Source organism: Staurois parvus, unplaced genomic scaffold (genome assembly GCF_062004578.1).
Source record: "Staurois parvus isolate SC_StPar_1 unplaced genomic scaffold, SC_StPar_1.0 ptg003111l, whole genome shotgun sequence".
NCBI lineage: Eukaryota > Metazoa > Chordata > Amphibia > Anura > Ranidae > Staurois > Staurois parvus.
Genome location: NW_028320907.1, coordinates 15,001 through 36,908, shown reverse-complemented (window position 1 = coordinate 36,908; position 21,908 = coordinate 15,001). Strand labels below are relative to the sequence as shown.

Here is a 21,908-nt window from a genome sequence, read left to right as displayed (position 1 = left end):
TGCGCAGGAGGCGGGGCGGTTGCCGGTCACATGCGCAAGAATTCGGGGCGGTTGCCGGTCACATGCGCAGGAATTTGGGGCGGTTGCCGGTCACATGCGCAGGAATGCGGGGCGGTTGCCGGTCACATGCGCAGGAATGCGGGATGTTCAGTCACATGCACAGGAATGCCGGACATTCGCCGGTCACATGCACAGGAATGCGGGGCGGTTGCCGGTCACATGCGCAGGAATGCGGGATGTTCAGTCACATGCACAGGAATGCCGGACATTCGCCGGTCACATGCACAGGAATGCGGGGCGGTTGCCGGTCACATGCGCAGGAATGCGGGGCGGTTGCCGGTCACATGCGCAGGAATGCCGGACATTCGCCGGTCACATGCGCAGGAATGCGGGGCGGTTGCCAATCACATGCGCAGGAATGCGGGGCGGTTGCCAATCACATGCACAGGAATGCCGGACATTCGCCGGTCACATGCGCAGGAATGCGGGGCAGTTGCCAATCACATGCGCAGGAATGCGGGGCGGTTGCCAATCACATGCGCAGGAATGCGGGGCGGTTGCCAATCACATGCGCAGGAATGCGGGGCGGTTGCCAATCACATGCGCAGGAATGCGGGGCGGTTGCCAATCACATGCGCAGGAATTCGGGACGGTCGCTGGTCACATGCGCAGGAATGTGGGGCGTTTGACGGTCACACGCGCAGGAATTCGGGACGGTCGCTGGTCACATGCGATGTACCGTAGCGCATCAGCGTGAACCCGGCTCAGAGGGACACAAAATCGCTGCTGAGCCTCACAGGTCCCCCCTCCCAGCCGGAGTCATTAGTACACTGCATAGTATTATCACTGATCGCTGTATTGGTGTCACTGGTGGTGTCAGATCGCCCGCCGCACTACAACCACCATCACCTGTATATAAATGGCGGTGTACAGCCCACGGATTGGACGACGATCTCACAAACGATGAAGACACTTCGCGGGACGCTTGTTACCCAACACTGAGCTACATGTATGAAGGATGGGGGGGGGGGTGAACATCAAAATACCCCCCCTTCCCCACCCCCCAGAGGTGATCCAATCCCGCCAATAGGAATGATAGAAATGTCATCCGGGTACAGCACTGCACAATCACCAGGTGAAGTAGCGCAGTGCTGAATAGGAGAAAAGTGTCCTGGTGATGGAGGGAGAAGGGGTCTCCGTGTACGGGGCGGGGTCTTCTCCAGGTACGGGGCGGGGGTCTTCTACTGGTAAGGGGCGGGGTCTTCTCCTGGTACGGGGCGGGGTCTTCTGGTACGGGGCGGGGTCTTTTCCAGGTACGGGGCGGGGTCTGCTCCAGGTACGGGGCGGGGTCTTCTCCTTGTAAGGGGCGGGGTCTTCTCCTGGTACGGGGCGGGGTCTTCTCCGGGTACGAGGCGGGGTCTTTTCCAGGTACAGTGTTTCTTCCAGGTACGGGGCGGGGTCCTCCTTGTATAGGGCGGGGTCTTTCCTCCCATTGGCGGAAAGTTTCGGGCTGACTCCACCTCCCGCCCTGGACTTCTTGAACTCTGCACGTCCTCAGACTCCGGCCCCGCCCCCTCCCGCCGTCTCCTCGGAAACCAGAGACGCTTCCAGCAAACTTCAGGCGGAGAAGCGGGGTGAGTGCCGGTGTCCCTGGAGGGTCTCTGGGTGTCCCTGGAAGGTCTCTGGGTGTCCCTGGAGGGTCTCTGGGTGTCCCTGGAGGGTCTCGGGGTGTCCCTGGAGGGACTTTGGGTGTCCCTGGAGGGTCTGGGGGGGTTTCTGGAGGGACTTTGGGTGTCTCTGGAGGGTCTCTGGGTGTCCCTGGAGGGTCTCTGAGTGTCCCTGGAAGTTCTCGGGGTGTCCCTGGAGGGTCTCTGGGTGTCCCTGGAAGTTCTCTGGGTGTCCCTGGAAGTTCTCGGGGTGTCCCTGGAGGGTCTCTGGGGGTCCCTGGAGGGTCTCGAGTGTCCCTGGAGGGTCTCGAGTGTCCCTGGAGGGTCTCGGGGTGTCCCTGGAAGGTCTCTGGGTGTCCCTGGAGGGTCTCAGGGTGTCCCTGGAGGGTCTCAGGGTGTCCCTGGAGGGTCTCTGGGTGTCCCTGGAGGGTCTCTGGGTGTCCCTGGAGGGTCTCTGGGTGTCCCTGGAAGGTCTCTGGGTGTCCCTGGAGGGTCTCTGGGTGTCCCTGGAGGGTCTCGGGGTGTCCCTGGAGGGACTTTGGGTGTCCCTGGAGGGTCTGGGGGGGTTTCTGGAGGGACTTTGGGTGTCTCTGGAGGGTCTCTGGGTGTCCCTGGAGGGTCTCTGAGTGTCCCTGGAAGTTCTCGGGGTGTCCCTGGAGGGTCTCTGGGTGTCCCTGGAAGTTCTCTGGGTGTCCCTGGAAGTTCTCGGGGTGTCCCTGGAGGGTCTCTGGGGGTCCCTGGAGGGTCTCGAGTGTCCCTGGAGGGTCTCGAGTGTCCCTGGAGGGTCTCGGGGTGTCCCTGGAAGGTCTCTGGGTGTCCCTGGAGGGTCTCAGGGTGTCCCTGGAGGGTCTCAGGGTGTCCCTGGAGGGTCTCTGGGTGTCCCTGGAGGGTCTCTGGGTGTCCCTGGAGGGTCTCTGGGGGTCCCTGGAGGGTCTCTGGGTGTCCCTGGAGGGTCTCTGAGTGTCCCTGGAAGTTCTCGGGGTGTCCCTGGAGGGTCTCTGGGTGTCCCTGGAAGTTCTCTGGGTGTCCCTGGAAGTTCTCGGGGTGTCCCTGGAGGGTCTCTGGGGGTCCCTGGAGGGTCTCTGGGGGTCCCTGGAGGGTCTCGAGTGTCCCTGGAGGGTCTCGGGGTGTCCCTGGAAGGTCTCTGGGTGTCCCTGGAGGGTCTCAGGGTGTCCCTGGAGGGTCTCAGGGTGTCCCTGGAGGGTCTCTGGGTGTCCCTGGAGGGTCTCTGGGTGTCCCTGGAGGGTCTCTGGGTGTCCCTGGAGGGTCTCTGGGGGTCCCTGGAGGGTCTCTGGGGGTCCCTGGAGGGTCTCGAGTGTCCCTGGAGGGTCTCGGGGGGGTTTCTGGAGGGTCTCTGGGTGTCCCTGGAAGTCTCCTCCCATCCATCTATCGTGGGGGGGGGGGGCTGCCAGGTGCTGACCTCCTTCCATCCATGCCGGCTGTCATATCCATCCCCCGGCTTCTCCACACAGATCAGGAGACCCGTATATGCATGTTTATCCAGCTGAAAGCCACTGAAACTAGAGGATCAGCATGACAGCCAGGCAATCCACATTGCCCGTGTCTGTGACCCCGCCCCCAACCATTTCTTCTGCTTCCTATCATTATGATCCATGAAGGGGCGGGGCTTCTGGATACACTGCCGTCATGGCGATCCTCTTCCTTGCTGCATTCCTGTTCCCATCTACATGCCGATCAGAAACCCGTCTGCCTGACTGCTGAGCGATCCAGAGGAGCGCCATGGCAGCCAGGCAGCCGGCATCTTCAGTTCAGCCCCCGCACCGCCCCCGCACTACCCCCGCACCGCCCCCGCACCACCCTCGCACGACCCCTACACCACCCCCAGACTACCCCCACACCGCCCCCGCACAGCCCCCACACTACCCCCGCACGACCCCCGCACCACCCCCAGACTACCCCCACACCACCCCCAGACTACCCCCACACCGCCCCCAGACTACCCCCACACCGCCCCCAGACTACCCCCGTACCGCCCCCACACTGCCCCCCGCACTGCCCCCACACTGCCCCCCGCACTGCCCCCACACTGCCCCCCGCACCGTCCCCACACCGCCCCCGCACCGTCCCCACACCGCCCCTGCACCGTCCCCACACCACCCCCGCACCGCCCCCACACCACCCCCGCACTGCCCCTGCACTTGCCATGAGAGCGGCAGCTGCCATCTCTGTCTGGAAATGCTGCCTGTCATGTTGCTCCTCCGGCTTCTGAACCGACCCGGAACTATACACGGTTCAGGAAAGTCGGCAGCCAGAGGATGAGCCTAGCAGCCAGGGAAGCGGCATTCTCAGTGGTGGAAGACAGCTGACTGTGTGGCATTCTCTGCTTTGTCCTCCAGGTGGGGATAGAGAGCCGGTGCCCCGGCAGCCATGGTGGATCTCGGGGGTCTCCGGTGCCACAACTGCAACATGATGTTCCGCTCCCCGTCTCTGCTGGAGAAGCACCGCCAGAAGTTCTGCATCGGGAGCCAGATCGGGGACCCCGCTGTACTGCGCTCCCGCTATGTCAGCTCCAGGGGCCACACCCCGCTGCCGCGACAGGCCGACACACCCGACTTCACGGTAATAAAGGGGGACAGCCAATCAGAAGCAACCACATATATTGGGGGGGGGTTGTATCATAGGAGATAAATTGCAACAAACTATCGATGAGACAGATAAACAATCTGCACCCTGGCTGAACAGCACTGACACCGCTTCTTCCCTTCCATAGACACGAGAGAGCGTCGCCCGTCTGAGAGCGCGAGAAACCCGACTGAACGAGAGAGAGCTGCGCCTGGTGGGGGGGTACGATGGAGCGCCGGAGGGCGTCTGTGACAGCAAGGCATTGAGGAGCCTCACCGAGGAGGTGGGTGGATGGGGGAGGGGGGTTGTAGTTCCCTCCCGCGCGTCTTCTGTCCGCTGCCTCTCACATCCCAACAATAAATCGGTGCTGCGGATTTGGGGGCGGGGCAGATGGCGGACGGTGACAACGCTGCAATCAACGTCTGAAAAACTCGGCTTCAACTAAAATGTTATCAGTATTTTGTGGTTGGAGTTCCACTTTAGAGACAAAGTTTAATCTGCTGATAGTTTGTCTTTCCGGTCCCCCCCCCCCCCCCCCCACATACCAGAGATGAGGAGAGGGGGAGGTGTTTGTAGTCCAGATCAGGAGAGCAGCCTAGGGTGACAACGCTCCTTCCCCATTGATACAATACAACGAGCGTTGTCACCCTGGGACAGGAAGTGTGTTTCTGGCAGGATCTCCAGGTGAGAATAAAAGGGAAGTGAAGTCTAAATAAAGAAAACGAATGCAGCCGCCACATTTAAGGACTGATAAGCTGCAATATAATGCATTTTTTGTGGGGGGGAGGGGGGGATGTTCTAAGGCTCGGGTCACACCCATTCAGTTTGTGTGTGTGTGGGGTGTCCCAGCAGACCGTTCTGCGGTTAAACTGTTGGGTGGTGGCAGGCTACTGTTTGTGGTGTGTCTGGTGCGGGGGGTGTGTGGGGGAGGGGTGTGTCTGGTGTGGGGGGGTGGACAGTGGAAGGGTGATAACATCGGGGTTCAAGCTGTAGGATAGCTGGAGGGACTCTAGAAGGGTGTGATTACTAAGCTGCTCCTCAACTCTAATCAGTGCACCAGATTGTATGTAAGATTTGTATCTGCAGTGTGTGGTCAGCCCTCTGGATTGGAGTGGAGTCTCCCCCCGGTGGTGGGCAGAGGTAGTGCAGCTGTGGGAGGATATCACGGCCGATCTTATATACGGTTTATATATCAGAGTTCAGTCCCCTTTATTCCCTCTTACCCCAAGTCACAGCCGCACCTCGGTTAGCTAGTCGCTGTGGGCGTGGTGTGTGGGGAATCCGTGACAAACCCCTCCCCTAGCATTTCTAGTGTCAGCCATCTTGAGTAAGGGCAGATAACTCCTGTAGCATTTACTTCCTGGAATCCATCTGTCCTTAGGTCAGGCATGTAGGCAGGAGGGTGTGCTTAGCTGAGAAAGCCCCTCCTCCTCTCCTGCAGTCTCCTGGGATGTGTGACATCATTGTAGCCTAGGCCAGAAACCAGGCAGTCACTGTAATAAAAAGGTATAACCCAGCAAGTCGTCTCTCCGGTCCTCTCTATGTGGGATGAGGATCACAGGGGGTCCGTGGTGGAGGGATGAGGATCACAGGGGGTCCGTGGTGGAGGGATGAGGATCAAAGGGGTCTGTGGTGATAGAATGAGGACCACAGGGGGGTCCGCGGTGGCGGATTGAGGACCACAGGGGGGTCCGCGGTGGCGGATTGAGGACCACAGGGGGGTCCGCGGTGGCGGATTGAGGACCACAGGGGGGTCCGCGGTGGCGGATTGAGGACCACAGGGGGGTCCGCGGTGGCGGATTGAGGACCACAGGGGGGTCCGCGGTGGCGGATTGAGGACCACAGGGGGGTCCGCGGTGGCGGGATGAGGACCACAGGGGGTCCGCGGTGGCGGAATGAGGATCACGGGATGTCTGTGGTGGCGGGATGAGGATCAGGGGGGGTCCGTGGTGGCGGGATGAGGATCACGGGGGGTCCGTGGTGGCGGGATGAAGATCACGGGTGGTCCGTGGTGGCGGGATGAAGATCACGGGGGGTCCGTGGTGGCGGGATGAAGATCACGGGGGGTCCGTGGTGGCGGGATGAAGATCACGGGGGATCTGTGGTGGCGGGATGAGGATCACGGGGGGTCCGTGGTGGCGGGATGAAGATCACGGGGGGTCCGTGGTGGCGGGATGAGGATCACGAGATGTCTGTGGTGGCGGGATGAGGATCACGGGGGGTTTGTGGTGGCGGGATGAGGATCACGGGGGGTCCGTGGTGGCGGGATGAGGATCACGGGGGGTCCGTGGTGGCGGGATGAGGATCACGAGATGTCTGTGGTGGCAGGATGAGGATCACGGGGGGTCCGTGGTGGCGGGATGAGGATCACGGGGGGTCAGTGGTGGCGGGATGAGGATCACGGGGGGTCAGTGGTGGCGGGATGAGGATCACGGGGGGTCCGTGGTGGCGGGATGAGGATCACGGGGGGGTCTGTGGTGGCGGGATGAGGATCACGGGGGGTCCGTGGTGGCGGGATGAGGATCACGGGGGGTCTGTGGTGGCGGGATGAGGATCACGGGGGGTCCCTGCTGACAGGGAGAGGGACGTTCCTCTTCATTGATCAGCGTCGTGTAGGAAGTGATGGGGATGTTGGCACCCGCAGACCAGACTGCACACTCCTGATCCCTGACATTTCTACTTCTCTTCCAGTTCCAGAAGCTGCGGAAATCTCTGGAAGTCTCTGTCCCCACGCTGCGATCCTTCCAGGTAATGATGAGCACATGGGGGGGGGGGGCGGAGGAGGGGGGAGGGGCTTCCATCGTACAGCACTAGAAAATATATTTATAGTGACACAAAGACAATCACCACCAAATGCCGACGGAACATTCTGGCTGTAGATATGATGTCATCACCACCAAATGCCGACGGAACATTCCAGCTGTAGATATGATGTCATCACCACCAAATTCTGCTGGAACATTCCGGTAGATATGATGTCATCACCACCAAATGCCGACGGAACATTCTGGCTGTAGATATGATGTCATCACCACCAAATGCCGACGGAACATTCTGGCTGTAGATATGATGTCATCACCACCAAATGCCGACGGAACATTCCGGCTGTAGATATGATGTCATTGTAGGCGGGGCAGTATACACGGCGCCATACGTCAATAGTGGATACAGAGATATTGTCCCACGGCGGACGTTACCAATGGCGGACATTTGGTATGCAAAGCACACCCACGTGGTCTGTATACTTTGGGCCCCCCCACTGTGTTTAATTACTGCCTGTGCTGGCCCAGCTCCTCCAGCCATCCCGTATCCATCCTACACAACCTTCTATATATCCACTGGGGTGGAGTGAAGGGGAAATACCAGAACGTGTCCCTCTAGTGAGAGCGTTGAGTCCGCTGGGGCTGCTGACATCACATTCAACATGGCGACACCCAGGAGCATTCTCAGGTCGTTTTGGGTGTCTATAGGAGGGAGGAGTTTACTTTTATGTATAAAAAGCATTCAATGTACATATAATCCTATAGGGAGATTGCTGGTGGCACGAGTGGTCCGGTGGCACGAGTGGTCCGGTGGCACGGGTGGTCCGGTGACCTGGGTGGTCCGGTGGCCTGAGTGGTCCGGTGGCCTGAGTGGTCCGGTGACCTGGGTGGTCCGGTGGCCTGAGTGGTCCGGTGGCCTGAGTGGTCCGGTGGCCTGAGTGGTCCGGTGGCCTGAGTGGTCCGGTGACAGGGCCTCTTTGGGTCCTCCCGATCCCTGACCCTGCTTTGTTGTCCTATAGGGGGAGTCCGGTCTTTATTCTCAGTGGGACCGGGAGTTCCGGGACCGCATGCTGGAGATGGCGGAAGCTCATGACCGACAGCTGGCTGATATCCAGGCCAGGAACCAGGCGCTGGAAATGCAGAGGGAAGGTGAGACCCAAATCGCAGCTTTTCTTGTATCTTTTCATCGAAGCGAAAATCTTGTATTCTATTAATGTGCTGCAGATACAATGTACAGCCAGGCCTGGACTGGCCACAGGGCACATCGGGCATTTGCCTGGAGGGCCGTGTCACGTACCTGATAGGAGACTGAAATGACGAGGTCGGCCTCACTTGTGTCACTAGCCCTGACCCCGCTGAGGTTGGAACAGAGGGAGTCTGGGGACCAGGGGGACAAGAGCGCCAGTGGTTGTTGCTTGCGGCTCTTGCAGATGATGACCTTGGTAGGCTGATGATCCTCTGATTTGGGCACCGTAGTAGCAGACAGGGCAGGTTCTGTGTAATGCCCGATGTGCAGCAGAGCAAGGTAGGTAGCCAGGACACAGGACAGGAGCGGGGTCATAGGATAGCCGGGGTCATCAACAGTCGGGCAGCGCAGTACAGAATCGGAGGGAAAAGCCGAAGTCAGGAACCGGGAGGAGGAGAGTAATCGGAGTCGGGTCAGGAACAAGGATTTGTACGGAACAAGCAGAACACGGGGGGAGCTGAAGACCACTCAGCACTGAACCAGAGCAGAGGCCCTCTTTAAATAGCCCGTCTGGCGGCAATCTTCGCCGTGCGTGTGCATGCATGTGCGCGATTGTGCATTCCTGCGCGCATGCGCATAACTGGCAGCTCTTCCGGTGCACGTTCCTGATCGCAATTCTCTTTGCTGGAAATCTCTTACAGGCCGGGACCACCTGGATCGGAGGGGCGGCACATAGAGGAACCGGTCCGCGCATTTCCTCCTGCCGCCACTGAATGCTTCTCCACCTCTCCCTCCTGCAGGCATTCAGTGGCGGCAGCAGAGAAATGTGTGGACCGGTTCCTCTATGTGCTGCCCGGCCGTCCCTCTGATCCATCTCCTGCTGCCGTGGGTTCCTGTATGCTCCCCCCACGGCTGGCCCCCCCTCATCTCCTGCTGCCGTGGGCTCCTGTATCATGCCCCCCACAGCTGGCCCCCCCTCATCTCCTGCTGCCATGGGCTCCTGTATCATGCCCCCCTACAGCTGGCCCCCCCTCATCTCCTGCTGCCATGGGCTCCTGTATCATGCCCCCCTACAGCTGGCCCCCCCTCATCTCCTGCTGCCATGGGTTCCTGTATGCTCCCCCCACGGCTGGCCCCCCCTCATCTCCCGCTGCCATGGGTTCCTGTATGCTCCCCCCACGGCTGGCCCCCCCTCATCTCCTGCTGCCATAGGCTCCTGTATCATGCCCCCACAGCTGGCCCCCCCTCATCTCCTGCTGCCGTGGGCTCCTGTATCATGCCCCCCTACAGCTGGCCCCCCCTCATCTCCTGCTGCCGTGGGCTCCTGTATCATGCCCCCCACAGCTGGCCCCCCCTCATCTCCTGCTGCCGTGGGCTCCTGTATCATGCCCCCCTACAGCTGGCCCCCCCTCATCTCCTGCTGCCGTAGGCTCCTGTATCATGCCCCCCTACAGCTGGCCCCCCCTCATCTCCTGCTGCCGTAGGCTCCTGTATCATGCCCCCCTACAGCTGGCCCCCCCCCTCATCTCCTGCTGCCGTAGGCTCCTGTATCATGCCCCCCTACAGCTGGCCCCCCCCCTCATCTCCTGCTGCCGTAGGCTCCTGTATCATGCCCCCCTACAGCTGGCCCCCCCTCATCTCCTGCTGCCGTAGGCTCCTGTATCATGCCCCCCTACAGCTGCCCCCCCCCTCCTCTCCTGCTGCCGTAGGCTCCTGTATCATGCCCCCCTACAGCTGCCCCCCCCCTCATCTCCTGGTGCCGTAGGCTCCTGTATCATGCCCCCCTACAGCTGCCCCCCCCTCATCTCCTGCTGCCGTGGGCTCCTGTATCCTGCCCCCCCCGCGGCTGGCCACCCCTCATATCCTGCTGCTGTGGGCTCCTGTATCCTGCCCTCCCGCGGCTGGCCCCCCCCTCATATCCTGCTGCTGTGGGCTCCTGTATCCTGCCCTCCCGCGGCTGGCCCCCCCCCTCATATCCTGCTGCTGTGGGCTCCTGTATCCTGCCCCCCCGCGGCTGGCCCCCCCCTCATATCCTGCTGTTGTGGGCTCCTGTATCCTGCCCCCCCGCGGCTGGCCCCCCCCTCATCTCCTGCTCCTGTGGGCTCCTGTATGCTGCCCCCCCCCGCGGCTGGCCCCCCCTCATCTCCTGCTGCCGTAGGCTCCTGTAACATGCCCCTCTACAGCTGCCCCCCCCCCCTCATCTCCTGCTGTCGTGGGCTCCTGTGTCCTGGCCCCCCCTCATCTCCTGCTGCTGTGGGCTACTGTATGCTGCCACCCCCCCCCCCCCCCGCGGCTGGCCCCCCCCTCATTTCCTGCTGCAGTAGGATCCTGTATGTGGCCCCCCCCCCTCATTTCCTGCTGCTGTGGGATCCTGTATGCTGGCCCCACCTCTCATCTCCTGCTGCTGTGGACTCCTGTATCCTGCCCCCCCGTGGCTGGCCCCCCTCATCTTCTATGGCACTACCACCGAGTTCTGTCAGGATAGACTGTCCCCAGTGCTGACAGTCCCCCCCCCAGCCCCCACCACAAATGGGAGAGGAGAGAGAAAGCTGGTTCTGCCCCCCCCTCCTCCCGTGTCTGCCCCGGCGGCCTTGTGTCTTCTCTTCCCCCCCTTCTTCTTCCTCTCTCTCTCTCACCAAAACCCCCCAATGGGGCTCCTACGAAAAAAAAAAAAAATAAATAAAATGTAAAGTTGTAAAAAATAAAAACCTGCTGACACTAGTGGCGGAACTACCAGGGTCGCAAAGGTCGCTCCTGCGACCGGGCCACCGGACTCCGAGGAAAGCATCCCCGAGCTTAGGGCTGCTCAGTCCAAAATGCCCCGTCCGGGCCTGTGTACAGTTGTAGGAAAACAATAAAGGACCTACGGAGTGTCACACACACACATACATACATACATACACACATATATACATACATACATATATACATACATACATGCACATATATACATACACACACACACATACATACATACATGCACATATATACACACACACATACACACATATACACACATATATACATACTTACATACATATATATACATACATACATACATGCACATACATACATACATACATACATACATACATATATACATACATACACACATACATACATACATATACACACATATATACAGTTGCAAGAAAAAGTATGTGAACCCCTTGTGATTACGTGGAGTTTTGTATGAATTGGGCGTAAAATGTGCTCTGAACGTCATCTAAGTCACAACAATAGAAGAACACAGTCTGCTGAACATAATACTACACAAACATTAGATGTTGCCATGGTTTAATTGCACATAACATGTAAACATTCACAGTGCAGGGAGGAAAAAGTATGTGAACCTTTGGACTTAATAACTGGTTGACCCTCCTTTGGCAGCAATAACCTCAACCAAACGTTTCCTGTAGTTGCAGATCAGACCTGCACAACCATCTGGAGTCATTTTGGACCACTCCTCTTCACAAAACTGTTTCAGTGTAGCAATATTCTTGGGATGTCTGGTGTGAATCGCTCTCTTAAGGTCATGCCACAGCATTTCAATGGGGTTGAGGTCAGGACTCTGACTGGGCCACTCCAGAAGGCGTATTCTGTGCTGTTGCAGCCATTGTTTTGTTGAATGACTTGTATGCTTTGGGTCATCATTGTCCTGTTGCATCACCCATCCTCTGCGGAGCTTCAGTTGGTGGACAGATGGTCGTACGTTTTCCTGCAAAATGTCTTGATAAACTCTGGAATTCATTTTCCCATCAATGACAACAATCCATCCAGGCCCTGAGGCAGCAAAGCAGCCCCAAACCATGATGCTCCCTCCGCCATGTTTCACAGTGGGGATGAGGTTTTGATGTTGGTGTGCTGTGCCTTTTCTCCACACATAGTGTTGTGTGTTCTTCCCAAACAACTCAATCTTGGTTTCATCTGTCCACAGTATATTCTGCCAGTAGTGCTGTGGAACATCCAGGTGCTCTTTTGCAAACTTCAAACGTGCTGCAATCTTCTTTTTGGCCAGCAATGGCTTCCTCCGTGGTGTCCTCCCATGTACTCCATTCTTGTTTCATGTTTTCCTTATTGTAGACGTGTCAACAAAAATGTTAGCATGTGCCAGAGATTTCTGTAGGTGTTTAGCTGACACTCTGGGATTCTTCTTTACCTCATGCAGCATTCTGCGCTGTGCTCTTGCAGTCATTTTTACAGGACGACCACGCCTAGGGAGAGTAGCAACAGTGCTAAACTTTCTCCATTTGTAGACAGTCTGTCTTACCGTGGACACAGGAACATCAAGGCTCAAGGAGATACTTTTGTAACCCTTTCCAGCTTCATGCAAGTCAACAATTCTTGATGGTAGGTCTTCTGAGAGCTCTTTTCTGCGAGGCATGGTTCACATCAGACAGTGCTTCTTGAAACCAGTGAACCCAAAACAGGTGTCAGCAACACATCCAATATCATCCCACTGATTGGAGTCAAGGTTGGCTCACTCCTGGCTCTAATTAGCTCTGGGAGAAGTCATTAAGCTAGGGCCTCACATACTTTTTCCTCCCTGCACTGTGAATGTTTACATGTTATGTGCAATGAAACCATGGCAACATCTAATGTTTGTGTAGTATTATGTTCAGGAGACTGTGTTCTTCTATTGTTGTGACTTAAATGATGTTCAGAGCACATTTTATGCCCAATTCATGCAAAACTCCACGGAATCCCAAGGTGTTCACATACTTTTTCTTGCAACTGTACATACATACATACATGCACATATATACATACACACACACATACACACATATATACATACATACATACACACATACATACATATACACACATATATACATACATACATACATACATACATACATACATACATATACACACATATATACATACACACATACATACATGCACATATATACATACACACACACACACACACACACATACATACATGCACATATATACATACACACATACATACATACATATACACACATATATACATACATACATACATATGTACACACATACACACGCTCACACTGACAGCCTTCCTCCATGAATGCACACAGTATGCAGGCAGTACGGGAACACTGGGAGTCACTCGGCTCCTGTTATAGCTGGTCCACCATTCCCTCCATGATCAGGACTCCAGGTAGTCAGCATTGGAAGGAAGGTAGTCTTTGGATCTGGCTCACTCCTAGTGTAGATTTCGTCCTCCTCGGCTTCCCATCCATGCAGGTGACTTATTGTTTGGTTTCTCAGCCCCTCCCACGTGGGGGTAACCCTTCTACTTCCATCAGTTTCTGTGATGAAGATATTTCCTGACTCCGTATCTTATGTGGCCCTCCATTATCATGCCTGACATGGGCCAAATATGTCAGAAGGTCAAGTTATTGTTTACTCTCTATTGACTCAGCAGATTTCAAACTGTAAGCGGATCTTCACAATGTCACCCCCCCCCCCCTTCCTTTTTTTTTTTTTTTTTAATGTTACCCCCCGTTTACCTTGTTGGTAGTCCTGCACTGTTGAGGTGGTCACCTGCCCAGCAGATCCAGCGTTGTCCTACTGACCTCCACTTCTCTTCTGCCCCCAATCACTCCGGTGCCGCCATTTTCTTTTGTGATGTCACCAGGAAGCTGCCGGGTTCTTCCGTGTTCAGCTCTCCCATGACATGTCTCGCCCCTCCCCCGCCCCTCCTCTCTTCTCAGTGAAAGTCTAAGCCTTCTGGGATATGTGATGTACACGTCCCAGGAGCCAGGGGGGGCACAGGGCAAGTCCATCGCCATCCTAGGTGAATGACATGCATGGGGGGGGGGGCAGAACTTTAGTTGAAAACAAAATGTAGACAAAGGACAAAAGCCCGATTTGTGGGAGGAGCCTAGGATGCAAGGCAACGTGTAATCAGGGTGAAGGTCCAATCTCGGAGACCTTTCCTCATGGCCGAGGTTAGGATGGTGGTGGGAACGATTCTTTATTACAGTAGAAGATGACGTGTCCTGTCTGCCTGTCGATGAATACAGAATAATCCGCCTTCCTCCCCCACACAGAGATCCGACACCGCCTCGCCGAGGTGGCCAGCTCCGGCACTTCCACCAGCCATATAGAGCAGATGCTGCTGGAGCTGAAGGCCCAAGAAGAGAAGAACCAACTGGCTCTGGATGCTTTAAAAGACCAAGTCACTCTCATCCAATCGGAGACCAGGTACCGTGTTCAGGTGACCTGGTGTCAGCCAATCACCTACCAACTATTACTTGGTATCCGGTTCTGATAGCCGCTGTCTATTCCAGGTCTCCAAATCTGTGGACTTTGTTTTAGATGTTCCCCATTGACATGCTCATCCTCTGTCTTCATTACTTGATCAGTCACTGACCTGGAAGACGTGTAGAAGACACAACATCCAGATTCTTCTTCTCGGAGAGTGAGTCACTAAGAACTGGAGATGGAGGATGAGTATGGCAGTCAGAGGATTAGTAACATCAGGAACAAGTCATCAGTGGCAGCATCTATGTGTCTATCATGGCGGCCATAATGGAACGCTATGGAATTATTATCGCTCCTATGTCATTACAGGGCCAAATCAGAGAAAGGGCCGAAAGAGCAACCCGAGAAGAAGAAACCACCTCTGACCTTCATGCCATTTCCTCTACGCGGGAGCAGCCTGTCCTCCGAGATCAGGTACTCCCACCCTGACCCTTCATGGCATCCGTACTCCCACCCTGACCCTTCATGGCATCCGTACTCCCACCCTGACCCTTCATGGCATCCGTACTCCCACCCTGACCCTTCATGGCGTCCGTACTCCCACCCTGACCCTTCATGGTGTCGGTACTCCCACCCTGACCCTTCATGGCATCCGTACTCCCACCCTGACCCTTCATGGCATCCGTACTCCCACCCTGACCCTTCATGGCATCCGTACTCCCACCCTGACCCTTCATGGCGTCGGTACTCCCACCCTGACCCTTCATGGCGTCGGTACTCCCACCCTGACCCTTCATGGCGTCGGTACTCCCACCCTGACCCTTCATGGCATCCGTACTCCCACCCTGACCCTTCATGGCATCCGTACTCCCACCCTGACCCTTCATGGCATCCGTACTCCCACCCTGACCCTTCATGGCATCCGTACTCCCACCCTGACCCTTCATGGCGTCGGTACTCCCACCCTGACCCTTCATGGCGTCGGTACTCCCACCCTGACCCTTCATGGCGTCGGTACTCCCACCCTGACCCTTCATGGCATCCGTACTCCCACCCTGACCCTTCATGGCATCCGTACTCCCACCCTGACCCTTCATGTCATCCGTACTCCCACCCTGACCCTTCATGTCATCCGTACTCCCACCCTGACCCTTCATGGCATCCGTACTCCCACCCTGACCCTTCATGTCATCCGTACTCCCACCCTGACCCTTCATGGCATCCGTACTCCCACCCTGACCCTTCATGTCATCCGTACTCCCACCCTGACCCTTCATGTCATCCGTACTCCCACCCTGACCCTTCATGGCATCCGTACTCCCTCCCTGACCCTTCATGGCGTCGGTACTCCCACCCTGACCCTTCATGGCATCGGTGCGCCCACCCTGACCCTTCATGGCATCGGTGCGCCCACCCTGACCCTTCATGGCATCGGTGCGCCCACCCTGACCCTTCATGGCATCGGTGCGCCCACCCTGACCCTTCATGGCATCGGTACTCCCACCCTGACCTTTCATGGCATTGGTACTCCCACCCTGACCTTTCATGGCATTGGTACTCCTACCCTGACCCTTCATGGCATTGGTGTGCCCACCCTGACCCTTCATGGCATCCGTACTCCCACCCTGACCCTTCATGTCATCCGTACTCCCACCCTGACCCTTCATGGCATCCGTACTCCCACCCTGACCCTTCATGTCATCCGTACTCCCACCCTGACCCTTCATGTCATCCGTACTCCCACCCTGACCCTTCATGGTGTCGGTACTCCCACCCTGACCCTTCATGGTGTCGGTACTCCCACCCTGACCCTTCATGGTGTCGGTACTCCCACCCTGACCCTTCATGGTGTCGGTACTCCCACCCTGACCCTTCATGGTGTCGGTACTCCCACCCTGACCCTTCATGGTGTCGGTACTCAGACCCTGACCCTTCATGGTGTCGGTACTCCCACCCTGACCCTTCATGGTGTCGGTACTCAGACCCTAGCCCCTTTACTTTTCATTTACCTTCCCAAAGTCCGGGGGGGGGGGGGGCAGAGTTGTGGATGGCTTTGTAAGTTGTTAGTATTTTGAATTTAATTAGTTGGGTGAGTGGAGGGATTGGCAGAGAGGGGTGGAGGACACTGAATGGAGGCCAGTGGAGGGATTGGCAGAGAGGAGTGGAGGACACTGAATGAAGGCCAGTGGAGGGATTGGCAGGGAGGGGTGGAGGACACTGAATGGAGACGAGTGGAAGGATTGGCAGGGAGGGGTGGAGGACACTGAATGAAGGCCAGTGGAGGGATTGGCAGAGAGGGGTGGAGGACACTGAATGGAGGCCAGTGGAAGGATTGGCAGAGAGGGGTGGAGGACACTGAATGGAGGTCAGTGGAGGGATTGGCAGAGAGGGATGGAGGTCAGTGGAGGGATTGGCAGAGAGGGGTGGAGAACACTGAATGGAGGCCAGTGGAGGGATTGGCAGAGAGGGGTGGAGGACACTCAATGGAGGCCAATGGAGGGATTGGCAGAGAGGGGTGGAGAACACTGAATGGAGGCCAGTGGAGGGATTGGCAGAGAGGGGTGGAGGACACTGAATGGAGGCCAGTGGAGGGATTGGCAGAGAGGGGTGGAGGACACTGAATGGAGGCCAGTGAATAGACTGGCAGAGATGGGTGGAGGACACTGAATGGAGGCCAGTGGAGGGATTGGCAGAGAGGGGTGGAGGACACTGAATGGAGGCCAGTGGAGGGATTGGCAGAGAGGGGTGGAGGACACTGAATGGAGGTCAGTGGAGGGATTGGCAGAGAGGGATGGAGGCCAGTGGAGGGATTGGCAGAGAGGGGTGGAGAACACTGAATGGAGGCCAGTGGAGGGATTGGCAGAGAGGGGTGGAGAACACTGAATGGAGGCCAGTGGAGGGATTGGCAGAGAGGGGTGGAGGACACTCAATGGAGGCCAATGGAGGGATTGGCAGAGAGGGGTGGAGGACACTGAATGGAGGCCAGTGGAGGGATTGGCAGAGAGGGGTGGAGGACACTGAATGGAGGCCAGTGAATAGACTGGCAGAGAGGGGGTGGAGGACACTGAGTGGAGGCCAGTGGAGGGATTGGCAGAGAGGGGTGGAGGACACTGAATGGAGGCCAGTGCAGGGATTGGCAGAGAGGGGTGGAGGACACTGATTGGAGGCCAGTGCAGGGATTGGCAGAGAGGGGAGGAGGACACTGAACGGTTGGTAAGGAGTCTGGCAGCAGCATTCATGATGGACTGGAGGGGGGGTGGCCTATGTAAAGCTCATCCAATGAGGAGGAAGTTGCAGTAGTCGAGGCGGGAGATGACCAGGGAGTGAATTGTGGTGTCATTGGTTAGGAAGGGGCGTATTCTGGAGATGTTGTGGAGGTTGAGGCAGTATTTGAGAGGGTCCAGGGGGCACGTGGTTAGGTGGGCATTTGAGGTTTAGGAGCCTCGTCTATAGTAGTAGGGTTGAACACGGGTGGTGTTGAGCGTACCTGTAGATTGGGGGTAGTAAGTGGGGGGGGGGGGGGATATCTGTAAAGTGGAGATTTCATCACAAATTGCATCGAACTTATTTTTGAAGTGATTGGCGATCTCCTGGCCAGTGACTGAGTTGGGGGTGGAGGCCGTGGAGGACGAAGTAGAGAAGAGTTGATGGGATCTGGAGGAGAAGGGTGATATTCTAGGTCTGTTGGCAGTGTGGAGGGGAGAGATGTATTTCTGGACGACAGATTTATATTGGTGGAAGTCTTTGTGAGACTTCGTCTTCCGTCACAGACGCTTGAGAGCTCGGCCATGTTTTTTGAGACTTCTGGTGTCATCTGTTCGCCAGGGTTGTGGGGGTTGCACCTGATTCTATATGTAGTGAGGGGGGTGGGTTTGTCCAGGGAGGAGGACCGGGATCTGTTGTAGTCAGCAGTGGCCAGATTGGGGCAGGACAGGGGTGAGATTTGGTCATGGAGGTGGCCAGTAGTGGAGTGGAGAAGGGTTGAAGGTCTCTACAGGTCATTCGTAGGCAGTTGGGGGGAGAGGCAGTTAGGACAACTAGAGAGCGAAGCTGATAAGGTGGTGATCAGAGAGTGGGAGAGGATTGTTGGAGGGCTTGGATGGAGAGCATAGCTAGGAGATTACCAGGTCAAGGGTGTTGCCATTGGAGTGAGAAGAAGCATGTTCCCATTGTGTGTCCATTGCTTCACGTCAAATGAGGAGGTTAGACTAAGGAGGTCAGAAGTAGCAGACGTCTAAATCACCGAGAATGGTTGTGGGGATTTCAGAAGAGAGAAAGTAGGGTAGCCAGGCAGAGACGTCATCAAGGAAAGTTGATATCGGTCCAGGAAGTCGGTAGATCACAGAAATTCTTAAAGAAATTGGAGAAAATAAACGTTTTCAGTGAGCTTCAATGATGAGAGGGACCGAGAGGGAATGAAGAACCTGAAAGGTGCTCTGTGGGGATAGGAGGATTCCCCCTCCCCCTCCCTTCTGTCTATGGGGTCTGGAGGTGTGAATCTAGAGAAGGCCACCATGGGAGAGGGAAGCAGGAGAAGCAGAGTCGGATTCATGAGGACAGGTTTCAGTGACACCAAGTAGATGAAAGGAGTTCCTCATGAACAGAGGTGAGTCTGTTGCAGACAGAGCGGGCAATCCAGGGAGGAGAAGGGTAGACTGGTTCCAGGAAGAAGAGGAATGGAAACAAAATTGTTGGGTTGCGGCTGCTGCCGGAGGGCGCAGGGTGATGGGGGTGTCCGTTACAGTTAAATAAAGGAGGCCCAGAGTTTGGTCTCCAGAGGTCAGGAGAAGCAGAAGGCTGAGGGAAGTAATATCAGAGTGCCATTTATTTGAGGGTCTCGGCATCCTGGGGGGTTTATTAGTGTTCGTGATTGGCAGAGAGGGGTGGAGGACACTGAATGGAGGTCAGTGATAAGTGGAGGACAGAAGTGAGGGTGATGGGTACAGATTTTGGGGTGGAGAAGAGGGGTGAAGGAAGCAGAGTATGAGGAGAGGACACGACTGTGAGGGAAGGTAGAGGGTGCAAGTTACCGAGAGGAAGGAGATCTGAATGAGGAAATGAGGTCACCTGCAGTCTTGTGTTGCTTGTTGTAGATGTTCGCTGGGTGCCATCGCTGAGGTGGAAGAGCGGAGGTGCCACTTAATTACCGAACCCACTTTATTGGAAGAACCCCAACATGCATGTACCCCCCCCCACCTCGTACCTGGCATGTACCCCCCCCCTGTACCTGGCATGTACCCCCCCCTGTACCTGGCATGTAGTCTGGCTGAAAAAAGACAAAAGTCCATCCAGTTCCACCATAAAACAAAACTTACAATCCTCCACCCACAGTAGATCCAGAGGAAGGCAAAAACCCAGCAAAGCACGATCCAATCTCCTCCTGCAGGGGAACAATTCCTTCCTGACCCCCGGAGAGGCAATCGGATATTCCCTGGATCAATATTCGGATATTCCCTGGATCAATATTCGGATATTCCCGGGATCAATATTCGGATATTCCCGGGATCAATATTCGGATATTCCCGGGATCAATATTCGGATATTCCCTGGATCAATATTCGGATATTCCCTGGATCAATATTCGGATATTCCCGGGATCAATATTCGGATATTCCCGGGATCAATATTCGGATATTCCTGGGATCAATATTCGGATATTCCCGGGATCAATATTCGGATATTCCCTGGATCAATAATCGGATATTCCCTGGATCAATATTCGGATATTCCCTGGATCAATAATCGGATATTCCCGGGATCAATATTCGGATATTCCCGGGATCAATAATCGGATATTCCCGGGATCAATATTCGGATATTCCCTGGATCAATATTCGGATATTCCCTGGATCAATATTCGGATATTCCCTGGATCAATATTCGGATATTCCCTGGATCAATATTCGGATATTCCCTGGATCAATATTCGGATATTCCCTGGATCAATATTCGGATATTCCCGGGATCAATATTCGGATATTCCCTGGATCAATATTCGGATATTCCCGGGATCAATATTCGGATATTCCCGGGATCAATAATCAGATATTCCCTGGATCAATAATCGGATATTCCCTGGATCAATAATCGGATACTCCCGGGATCAATATTCGGATATTCCCGGGATCAATAATCGGATATTCCCTGGATCAATAATCGGATATTCCCGGGATCAATATTCGGATATTCCCGGGATCAATATTCGGATATTCCCGGGATCAATATTCGGATATTCCCTGGATCAATATTCGGATATTCCCGGGATCAATATTCGGATATTCCCGGGATCAATAATCGGATATTCCCGGGATCAATATTCGGATATTCCCGGGATCAATATTCGGATATTCCCGGGATCAATATTCGGATATTCCCGGGATCAATATTCGGATATTCCCGGGATCAATATTCGGATATTCCCGGGATCAATATTCGGATATTCCCTGGATCAATAATCGGATATTCCCTGGATCAATATTCGGATATTCCCTGGATCAATAATCGGATATTCCCGGGATCAATATTCGGATATTCCCGGGATCAATAATCGGATATTCCCGGGATCAATATTCGGATATTCCCTGGATCAATATTCGGATATTCCCTGGATCAATATTCGGATATTCCCTGGATCAATATTCGGATATTCCCTGGATCAATATTCGGATATTCCCTGGATCAATATTCGGATATTCCCTGGATCAATATTCGGATATTCCCGGGATCAATATTCGGATATTCCCTGGATCAATATTCGGATATTCCCGGGATCAATATTCGGATATTCCCGGGATCAATAATCAGATATTCCCTGGATCAATAATCGGATATTCCCTGGATCAATAATCGGATACTCCCGGGATCAATATTCGGATATTCCCGGGATCAATAATCGGATATTCCCTGGATCAATAATCGGATATTCCCTGGATCAATAATCGGATATTCCCGGGATCAATATTCGGATATTCCCGGGATCAATATTCGGATATTCCCGGGATCAATATTCGGATATTCCCTGGATCAATATTCGGATATTCCCGGGATCAATATTCGGATATTCCCGGGATCAATAATCGGATATTCCCGGGATCAATATTCGGATATTCCCGGGATCAATATTCGGATATTCCCGGGATCAATATTCGGATATTCCCGGGATCAATATTCGGATATTCCCGGGATCAATATTCGGATATTCCCGGGATCAATAATCGGATATTCCCTGGATCAATAATCGGATATTCCCTGGATCAATAATCGGATATTCCCGGGATCAATATTCGGATATTCCCGGGATCAATATTCGGATATTCCCGGGATCAATATTCGGATATTCCCTGGATCAATATTCGGATATTCCCGGGATCAATATTCGGATATTCCCGGGATCAATAATCGGATATTCCCGGGATCAATATTCGGATATTCCCGGGATCAATATTCGGATATTCCCGGGATCAATATTCGGATATTCCCGGGATCCACGTTCCCTATAAATGTTATGTC

General features: G+C 55.1%; 1 protein-coding gene across 1 annotated transcript in view; it reads left to right on the top strand.

The window, feature by feature from the left end:
- The first annotated feature begins 1,567 nt into the window (after positions 1-1,567).
- Positions 1,568-21,908, top strand: part of LOC149428587 (coiled-coil domain-containing protein 17-like) — a 29,936-nt gene continuing 9,595 nt past the window's right edge. Inside the window, exons 1-7 of the mRNA XM_089667227.1 lie at positions 1,568-1,634; positions 4,025-4,247; positions 4,399-4,533; positions 6,942-6,998; positions 8,032-8,161; positions 14,246-14,399; positions 14,769-14,873. Of these exons, the coding sequence (XP_089523353.1) occupies positions 4,056-4,247; positions 4,399-4,533; positions 6,942-6,998; positions 8,032-8,161; positions 14,246-14,399; positions 14,769-14,873 (773 nt within the window). The 5' untranslated portion in view covers positions 1,568-1,634; positions 4,025-4,055. The remainder of the gene's footprint in view (positions 1,635-4,024; positions 4,248-4,398; positions 4,534-6,941; positions 6,999-8,031; positions 8,162-14,245; positions 14,400-14,768; positions 14,874-21,908) is intronic.